At 29.2% G+C, this 10,909-nt stretch overlaps 2 protein-coding genes across 2 annotated transcripts; one reads left to right on the top strand and one right to left on the bottom strand.

Annotated features, from left to right (window-relative positions):
- Window positions 1–564: 564 nt before the first annotated feature.
- On the top strand, window positions 565–1,688 carry LOC110624954 (monooxygenase 2-like). Its single transcript, XM_043961126.1, has 3 exons — window positions 565–816; window positions 893–1,548; window positions 1,598–1,688. Exons 1-3 carry the CDS (start codon window positions 565–567, stop codon window positions 1,686–1,688), a joined length of 999 nt encoding a protein of 332 aa, XP_043817061.1.
- Window positions 1,689–2,770: 1,082 nt separating this feature from the next.
- LOC110624602 (putative receptor-like protein kinase At3g47110) lies at window positions 2,771–6,308 on the bottom strand. The gene is made up of 2 exons (XM_043961254.1): window positions 3,497–6,308; window positions 2,771–3,251 (listed from the first exon to the last, which is right to left on the bottom strand). Exons 1-2 carry the CDS (start codon window positions 6,201–6,203, stop codon window positions 2,845–2,847), a joined length of 3,114 nt encoding a protein of 1,037 aa, XP_043817189.1. The 5' UTR covers window positions 6,204–6,308; the 3' UTR covers window positions 2,771–2,844.
- Window positions 6,309–10,909: the final 4,601 nt, after the last annotated feature.

Genomic DNA, 10,909 nt, shown 5'->3' with positions numbered 1-10,909 from the left:
TCATACCTGGATGATCAGAAGTTTGGAGACTCAAAGGATCTCCCATTCCTTGGACCACGCTTTGTGATTTTTTTGGTGCACCCGTCGGTTTTTGTTCCTTACTACTGTTCCCTTACTCCATTACCATCAGATCTCTCGAAAAAACTCTGGATCACACTCATACAACAATCGACGCTCCGTCGTGAGCCAAAACCGTGCTTTGATACCATGTGCGAGAGAAAGGAGAGAGAGAAAACATTTTGAACTCTTATTTCAAAAAGTAAAAATCACGTTACAGCATTGTCTTGAAGTATCGCGCTTCCTTATGTATCAGATAAGAACATGTGCACATCTTGTGCAAAATAAACTAATTACAGCAAACCAATTCAGCCCTATTACAAGTAGAGAGAGCAACATAAAACGATGTATTACATGTATATACACAATGATTAAAACTATGTAGTTTCAACAACTTCCATTTATCCTCCTTTCTCAAAGTACGTAAAATCTGCTATGCTTTTTCTGATCATGACTCAAAATTTTTTCTTTAAATAATTAATATATAGCTGCTTCTTAATACTCATAATGATTAGGGGGACTGTGACTGATGTGGCTACTGGAGCTGTTCAGGAGATCAACTTCTACACCGGAAAAGGAGGCAAAGCTCATGGACCCAGATCAGTTCATCGCAAAATTCTATTAGAGGCTCTGGCAGAAGAATTGACTGCTGATTCAATTCGATTTTCTTCCAAGTTTACTGCTATTGAACAGCAAGAACTTGGAGGTACTTCCATTGTTGTACATTATTTGGAAGATGGAACTACCATCAAATCAAAGGTATGTGTTTTGCAAAATCATCGAGTTTAAATGTAATCTTTGGGATTTGGAGTGTTATTTAAACTATTGTACGTAGGTTTTGGTTGGCTGTGAAGGGGTGAACTCGGTGGTGGCCAAATGGCTAGGGCTGTCTGCACTAGTCCACTCAGGTCGAGCAGCAGTTCGTGGGTTGGCTGTGTTTCCACAAGGCCATGGGTTTAAGCAAGAAGTCACACAGTTTGCAGATGTTGGCAAAAGGGCTGCTTTCGTCCCACTAATCCACAAAGAATTATACTGGTTTTTAACTTGCCTTGAAGGAGAAAACATGGCAAGAGATCCACAACTGATACGGAAACAAGTGATTGAGAAATATGCAGAGAATTTTCCCCAAGAATACTTTGACGTGGTTCGACATGCTGATCTTTCAAATTTGACATGGGCTCCATTGATGTTTAGACATCCATGGAATGTCATTTTTGGAAATCTAAGCAAAGGAAACATCACAGTGGCCGGCGACGCCATGCACCCAATGACATCTGATCTAGCACAAGGTGGCTGTTCAGCTCTGGAGGATGCAGTTGTTTTGGGCAGACACATTGGGGATTCTTTTATAAAAAATGGAGGAGTACTTGTTCCAGAGGACATGGCTCGAGCCATTGATGGGTATGTGAAAGAAAGGAAGTGGCGAGCTGCTATGCTTATCACTGGGTCGTATCTATCAGGGTGGGTGCAGCAAGTCGGTGATTCTCAATGGTGGAAAAAAAATTTTAAGAAACATTTTCTATGCATTTGTCATGCCTAGGCTCTCTAATGTCGCTGGTTATGATTGTGGGGCATTGCCTAGCGTCTTTGCCGCCAGTGACCTGCAACATTCCTCCGATAAGTCGGACTAGATCTTGATATCCTGATGAGAAGATGAAGATGAACATTGGCTTGAAGGTTGTGAACTTTCTTCAGATTTAGTTTATCAGGGTTAAGATAAAAGAAGAGATAATAATGAATGTTCTGAAAATCATAAGGAACATTCTGATTTCAATAAAGATGGAATCGAGTTATGTATCAGTTCCATTAATTTTGTAATTGAAAATCTTAGATCCTCAGATAAAAAAAGAAAAAAATTCTTAGATTCAAATTCTAATCAGAAAAATAAAACTAATCTTTGTCATTACCAAATTGTGCTCCTGTATTAATAAACCCACAAGTGATGTTGCTTCTCATAGTATAATCTTAGAAGTTTTGACTTGATAGGATGTTTTGATGAGTTTTTAGAAATATAGAGATTGAATTGTAAAAAATAGTAATATTTAGAGATTAAATTGTAAATTTCTCATAATACTATTTATATTTTAATTATTTTTAATAGATTTAATTTTAATTAAGTGTTACATGGATATTCCAAATAGTACGGCCAAGTATTTACTTGGCCAATGTGTTAAAGAGCAGCTCAAGCCCCATTGATGTCAGCAACAGGTGGCCGTCCGCCCACCATAGACCGCCGTAAAGGCATGCTATCTTCTTCAAACAACACAGGCCAACACTCTGCTCTGGATCGAGTTCAACAAAAATAACAAGCAACAAAGTGCAAATTTGGGAATCGGAATTAGCTCCCTAGCTTCAAGATTTTGATGTTTTCATTCTCAAGAACAGAGGTTAGAGCCAATCAATTAAGCAAAAGAAAAACCATTTTAGATTTGCATAGTTTTTGAATTGCTGACTTTCACCATCGAATGGCTTCATTAAAGCCTGGAGATCTTTTCAGACTCTTGATTGAAGAATTTTACCCTCTTATGCTTTCTATAATCTGTTGCTAAAGTATTGTGCTTCGTAGTTTACTTTCAATTTCTATGACTTTAAAGTCTGTAATGATATTTAGTTGTTCTTGTAACTTCCTCCTGGTAGTTCTGCAGATCATGCAAGTTCTATTATGAGGACTGATAGATTACATTTTTGCACATTGCACCTCTGCAGCCTTAAATTTTCAATATCAACATTACTTTCATTGTGCTTCGTAGCTTACTGTTGTTGTGGCTGTTGCATTGTGCTTCCATTTTAAACTATTTTCTGATGTCTATGAAGGAAAGTGTCCTTGATGTCATTTAGTTTGCTTGTTGCATCCTTCATACTCATTCGATCTTTTGGCACTTCTGTGGAGCATTTGAGTCCAATTTGCAGGACTGATACAACATATTCTCGTACACTATCGTCAATACTTCCATCATTGTCCATATTTTCTGCTGCTGCTGCTGTAGCTGCCCCCACTTCTCCTGGAGTGAGTAAGGTGGGATCCACGACCTGCATCACTTGTCTTGGGAGCTTAGCCTTTACAAAGTTGTGGAGATCTAAACCATCTGTAAACACATCATGAGTCGGTCTCTTTCCTGTGAACATCTCTAGCAAGAGTATTCCAAAGCTGTAGACATCTCCATAAGTTGTCACGCTGCTGCCTACTCCATATTCTGCATTTCATATATTGCCAATTCCATTAAAATTTTATCAAGATTGACACACTTACTATTCTATCTATAAAAGAATATGGGATTCATTCATCTTTTTCATATTGTCTGCAGTGAAAATTCAGGGATAAATACATGCAAAGTTTAAGGGGTCTCAGAAATCAGATTGGTTTCTTCCTCTTGTTTCCCCCTCATCATGCATATGCTGATGCCTGTAGTAATTTAACCAATAAATTGGGAAGTATTACCTGGAGGCATGTAGCCAATTGTTCCCTTTATCCCAGTTGAGAAAGTCTGACTTTGAGAAGGACTATTGGTGCTTTCAGCAAGAAGCTTTGCTAATCCGAAGTCACCAACATGAGCAGTTAAGTCACTGTCAAGAAGAATATTGCTTGGCTTCAAATCGCAGTGAACAATTGGTGTTTCACAATGGTCATGAAGATAATGCAACGCGGAAGCAACATCGATGGCAATATATAGCCTCTGAAGAAAGTCTAATTTCCTTGTTTGATTATTACTATTTTCTTCTGGATGCAACCAAATTTCCAAGCTCCCATTTTCCATGAAATTGAACACTAGAGCTTTGAAATCATTGCCTTTGGAATCAATGCTGGAGCAGTACGTCAAGATCTTAACAAGATTCCGGTGTCTGATGTTTTTCAATGCGTTGCACTCAGCAATGAAGCTCTTGGAAGCTCCATGTTGCTGAAGGTTGAGTACCTTTATAGCAACAAAACATTTCCATTGCTGATCAAGTCTTCCTTTATATACTGAGCCAAAACTGCCCTGTCCAATTAAGTTTTCTGAAGAGAATCTGTCAGTTGCTTTCAATAGTTCTCCATATGAAATTTGAGGAAGTTCATCGACTGTGAAAGTTGAGAAAGTTGGACTCTTTTTTGAGTTTTGCCAATAGAAAAGACATAAGAATGTGACTATCACGACAAAGAGAAAAGAACTGATGGTTGTGGTGAGGACTATGACAATGGAAGGCCTTCTGTCTTTTTCTTCTTTGATAGGACATGCTGGCAGCTGCAGTTCTGCAATACCTCCACAAAGGTTTCTATTCCCAACGAGCGAAAACGCACTTGCATTTTTGAAGACTCCTGTTTTTGGTACCTCACCCTCAAGATTGTTGAAAGAAAGATTCAAATATTTCAAGAAGATGAGTTTTTCTAGCTCATTTGGAATACTTCCTGACAAGTTGTTTCTTGACAAATCTATTCGTTGGAGACCTCTCAAGGAATCAAAAGATGAGGGAATGGCTCCTTGCAGTAAGTTACCCTGCATGTAAAGGATTTCTAGCCTGGAACAATCACCCATTGTCTTTGGAATTTCCCCGTAGATTTTGTTCTCTGATACATCTAATGCATTAACACTTTTCAAGTTGCCAACTTCTGAGGGTAAAGAACCTGACAATGAGTTCTGTGATAAGTTAAGAGTTCCTGATAGAGAAGAAAGGCCAACGATTTGTGTGGGTATGCTGCCCATTAGTTTATTTCTTGATACATCTAGAAATCGAAGGTTTTGGCAGTTTCCAAGGCTTGGAGTAATATTTCCTTGGAATCTATTTCCTTCTAACTGAAGCCAATAAAGCTTCGGAATGTTACCCAACAACGCTGGAATTTCACCAGAAAGTAGATTTTGATTTAAGGTTAGCCTTTCCAGCTTTTGTAGCTTTCCGAAAGAAATGGGAATACTACCAGAAAAAAAGTTTGCATCCATATCTAACCGAAACAAATTTACAAGGTTCCCTACCTCTGCTGGAATTGTTCCTGATATCGAATTTCTTCCTAGGCCCAATTGAACAAGGGTAGATAGATTGCCAATGGATCTAGGTAATTCACCAGCGAAATTGTTTCCATCAAAATACAGTTGTTGCAAGTTGCTGCAGTTGGCCAGAGATGGTACAAAACTCAAATCTTGTCTTGTCTTACTGCCAAAGGAATTGAACTCAACATGAAGTTGTTGAAGACCTTTGAGATTTCCCATATTAGTTGGAAGTTGCCCCTCGAAACTGTTGTTGGAGATGTCAATAAGCTGAAGCCGAGAACAGTTGGCCAATGATACTGGAATGGTTCCAAAAAATCCATTTCGAGCTAATAACAGTTTTTCCAGATTAGGAAGAGTTAGGCCTATGTTTGCTGGGAGACTCCCACTTAATTGATTATATGTAGTCTCAATGATGGTGATAGATGAGATATTGTAAAGGGCAGGGGGTATTGTACCACTCAGACTATTAACTCCGATCGCAAGGAGAGTTAAGCTTGTCAAGTCCCCCAATTCTGTTGGAATCTTTCCCTGCAAAAGATTTTCTGTTAAGTAAATTTCTTGAAGAGATGAAAGATTTCCAAGGGAATGTGGGATCTCTCCCGTGAGACTATTTTTACGCAAGTCAAGAATCACAAGCATCTTCAGAGAGCCAAGCTCAGCAGGTACCTTTCCCACCAAGTTGTTATTAATCAAATTTAGAAGCCTGAGCTCTGAGCAACTGCTGATGTTACCTGGAATTTCACCACTCAACTGGTTAGTGCTCAGGTTGAAATGTCTCAATCGGAAGAGGTAACCAACTTCTTGAGGAATTTCTGCATGAAATATGTTGTCACCAAGGCTGAGGAACCTCAAGAATGTGAGATTCCCTACATGTGGAGATATAGTCCCTGATAAGCTCAACCCCTGCAGATTTAGAGACGTAACTCTCTGATGTTTGGGGCCACAAATAACTCCTTGCCATTTGCAGAAGTGCACAGAATCGTTCCATGAGCTGAAGATGCCATTTGGTTCATTGCTTATCTTGGCTTTGAATTGCAGAAGAGCAAGCTTATCAGTCTCATTTCCCAACTTAGAGAGACAATGAGCAGGTTGGAAACAGAGTATGGTTGCAAAAATCAATAAAAACAAATGAAACTGAAGGATTGAAGGCAAAAATGGTGCAAAGCTAGTGCCTGCAAGTTCCATTTTTCTTGGTGAGGATGAAAATGGATTAGGAAATTAATATAGAGATTGTTATAAGAAGCCAATTCGTGGCGCTGGCTGCAAGCACATTTATTAACGACAAGGACTTGTAACCAGCTTTGCAGACATTTTTAAGAATTAAAAAGAAAAAAAAAATGTATATATATAAAGTTTTCTTTTTATTTTAATTCTTAAATGTCTGAAAAGCTGGTTAGCTGACTTTAAAATAAATTACGAAAAAATTGACAAAATAACATGTTTAACTTACGTACTTATATATTTATGTCAATATATATATTTAATATATTTTATTTTTATTTTAAAATATATTTTTATTTAATAATATTACTTATTTTAATTTAAAGTTATATTTTTATATTTAATAATATAATTAATGTCTATAATAAATGTAATTTATTATTTTTATTATTATATATTGTATATAATTTTTAAATTTTTTTATTATTATTAGTATGTGATTTTTTTTAATTTTTTTTATAATTTTTTAATATAATATATTGATTTATAATTAAAAAAATTTAATATTTAAAATTAATTATATTTTTTAAATAATTAATAAAAAATTAATACATATTTATTTTCTTAATTATAAAATATAAAAAATGATATATTTAAATTTATAATATATCTTTTTAATTATATTTCTATTATTAGTAAATAATATATATATATATATATATATATATATATATAATTAAATTTAAAATAAGTTGATGAGAAATTGATAAGTGATATAATTAATTTTAAATATTTAGATATGTATAAGTATATTTATAATTTTTTATATATTTTTTATTTTATATTTATATAAAATAATAATAAATGTATATATAATTAATGTATATCTAATAAATATAATTTAGCATGTTTTTAATCACTATTTTCATTTTTCATTTTTTATTACTTTCTAATATAATAAATATAATTTATTATTTTTTAATCACTATTAATGAATAAATTTTAATTTTTTACTATTTTTTAATATAATAAATATAATTTTTATTATATTTATTATTATTGTGACTTTTTAATATTGTATTACTTTTAATATATTATATTATTAATATTGCAATAAAAATTTTATTGTATTTTTATTATTAAAAAATTTTATTATATTTTTTATTTTAATAATAAATAAAATGTTAAAAATATATTTATAAAAATTGAATAAGAACCGTATAAAAAATATTTGGACAAATTTAAAAAATTACTTTTACTATATAACAATAATTTTATAATAAAAGACCATATAAAAATTTTTATTATCTCACACTATTATTATTTATTTATTTTATAATTTTATAAAATTATAACTAATATAATTATAAATATTTTATGAATAATTATATAAAATAAATATGTAAAATCGATTAAAATTATTATAAAAAATACTAATTGTAATAAAAATATAAAATAATTAAAAATTAATAAAATTAATTATATAATATTATTAAACTAAATTTTATTAATTTAAATAATTATAAGTACTCACATGCTTAGTAAAAAAAATAATTATAAAAAATTAATAAATATAAATAATTAATGTATAGTAAAGAATAAAATTATAATTTTAATACTCTAAATTAATTATTATAAATATTAAATAATTAAATTATTAAACTCAAATTACTATAATTTATTATATTAATGACAGTAATAACGATGATCTCTTCATCTTCCATTGTAACTTACATTTATATAAAATCATTAACACTCGTTTTATTTTATGTATTTCTTCACACATCTCTCTCCCTCTAGTATAAAATATATGGTCGCACTACTTTCGACAACCAACTGACTGTTTTTTCTAGATTGAAATCGAATGATGAGTCATCTAGATATTTTGGAGGAATTATTTTATTATTTTTTAATAATAAAATATATTTATAATGTAATTATTGTGAAATTATTCATATTATTATAAAATAGTATTCATCTAATATAATTGATATATTAGATTTTAATATTAAAAATAGTAACATATTTAAAAGATATTGCAATAAAGTTTTTCTCTTTCACCAATACCATCACTGCCATCTTATTATCGCTGGAACTTAATAAATTTTATTTTCTTAAAGATATAATTTTTTAATAAAAATTTTTATTATATATTAAAAAAATATAATAATAAGTAATAAAATTTTAATTTTCTTTATTCCAACTGAGATTGATGGTACATAAATTTGTGCTTGATTACTATTTTAAATTTAAAATTTTAGAAAAGATATTTTATTTTTTTAATAAGCGTAGTGAATTTATAAAAAAATATTATTTTATAAAATAATATCACATAATAATAATTAAAAAATTTAAATATATGTAGATAATCGACTAATTATAATATATTTCTTGAGATTTAAAAAAACACAAATAATGAAAAATAATTTAATTTTTAAAATCTTATTTAATTAATAAAATAGTGCAATTAAAATTCACTATAATAATTTAATCTTTTAAATTTTACTTTTATAATAATTTGATCCCTTTAATTTAAATAATTTATAGTAATTTAATTTTTATAGCTTTAATATTTATAATAATTTCTCCATAATTGAATTGACACCTCGGTTACCAACAATAAAATTAATTAAAAAATTATTTTATTATTCAAATAAAAATTTTATGAATTAAACTATTTATTATTAAAAAAATAAAGGTTAAATTATAAATTTTATTAAATTTAGAGAAAAATATAAAGACTCAACTAGATCCACCTTGCTCTTCAACACACTTTATGGGTTTACTAACATCACTTGGACCACACAATATTTGTGTGCCTCAATAATACAAGATACAATTTAGGTGTATAAAGGTATATGCATCAATTATTTTTATTTTTATATAATTGAAAAATTATAAATGAAATAGCTGGGTCAAATTGATGAAAGTTTTAAGATGATTAATTTAAATTATTTAATAATTTCGTATTAATTATTATATAAATTTTAATTTATCCTATTTTATCTATATAGAATGTTAAATTTATGACGTTTTCATCGCAACTGAATATTAAATCAAATATAATGATTAGGTTAATTCTTGTTGCAACTAAATATTAAATCAGATATTGTGATTCATTAGTATTTTGGGCAATTCTATCTCATCTCATACGGATAGCTTTTTTCCACAGTCCCACTAGTTTTATATAATTTTTTTGATTTAGAGTAATTTTAACATCAATTAAATGATTGGATTCAAATTGATACAAATAATTTTTAAATTCACTTTTCACGTAATTTAAAATAATTAATTTAAATTATTATTTAATAGTTTATATTAATTATTATATATAATTATTGAAAAAACAAACACACACAATATTGGAGCGCCTTTTCAAGAGATTGAAAAGTTTAAGTTTGAACCTTCACATTGTTTTATAATAATAATAAAAAGACATTTCCACCGAGTTCTTGTAATCTGATTTACCGCTTAGCATCTGATAAATTTGATTCTTAGATTAAAATTTTAATATTTATAAAATTGAGTCGAAATAATTTTAAATAGAAATTAATTTGAATCAAATTGATTTAATTCAATTTGATTAGATTTAATTTCGTTTAATCAATTAAATTTTAAATATTTTAATTTTAATTATAATTTAATTTCTTTATATTATTAAAAATAATATATTATTACCACATATCGAGTTGATTTTATTTATTTATTCTCATTAAAATCGAATTGGAATAATTAATTTTTTTAAAAATAAAAATTAAATCAAACAAAAAAATTTATAATCAAACTAAATTTCTATATTAATTGGCTTTGGTCAATTTTTTCGATTTGATCTCATTCAATAAGCTCCATAGATGTACCTAATATTTAAGTATGCAGTTTAATACAATATTGACTTAAAATCTAATCTTATTGCATGTTTATTATCTTTTGAGATTTTTTTAACAAGCTATAAAATTAATTTAAATTAAATTATCATCTTATTTATGATCCCTTTGTTTAAAAATTTAATTCGTTAATTGTATTTTATATATATCTTTTGAGATTTTTTTAATTAATTATAGTTAAAATTAATTTAAATAATAAAATTATCATTTACTTTAAAAATCAACTACAAATATAAATAATTTAATACTATGTTTAAATACTTAGTTTTAAAATTAATGATTTGGAATTTTAGATATTTATCTTACCATTACAAGGACAGTTAAAGCTAATTGGCTAACAAAAATAAAACGACTCTTGACTTTGACTTTTTAATGTCAATAATGGGAGAGATTATTACAAGGACTAGTTCAAGATTCTACTAACCCCAGACAGACGCCACGCTACCCTATTTCACATTCATAAGACGACTTTTCCCAATCAAAATAATATTAATGCATTAAGTTCCTGATTGAAAATGTAGCATCCCCTCAAAAAATATTAAATTAAAAATATAATTAAAATTATTAAATCAATTTTAATCTATCTCTTTCTATTAATATCAAACATCTCGTCTTAAAATATTTTGTGAGATTAATAAATTCGATTCTAAATCGAACCGACCGAATGCTTACCTCTAATTATATTTGACACAATAAGTATTACACCCATTCTCTAATCTGTAAAGATAAATATGCCTCGAAAAACTGATAAAATTTCTCCTGATATATATATATAAATACGTATAATTTATTATAATTTTAAAATATTGAATATGGAAAAGAGGACTGATACTAATTTAGTCTATT

Source organism: Manihot esculenta, chromosome 10, assembly GCF_001659605.2.
Source record: "Manihot esculenta cultivar AM560-2 chromosome 10, M.esculenta_v8, whole genome shotgun sequence".
Taxonomy (NCBI): Eukaryota; Viridiplantae; Streptophyta; class Magnoliopsida; order Malpighiales; family Euphorbiaceae; genus Manihot; species Manihot esculenta.
The sequence above is the reverse complement of the archived record's forward strand: the minus strand, read 5'-3'. Positions and strand labels throughout refer to the sequence as shown.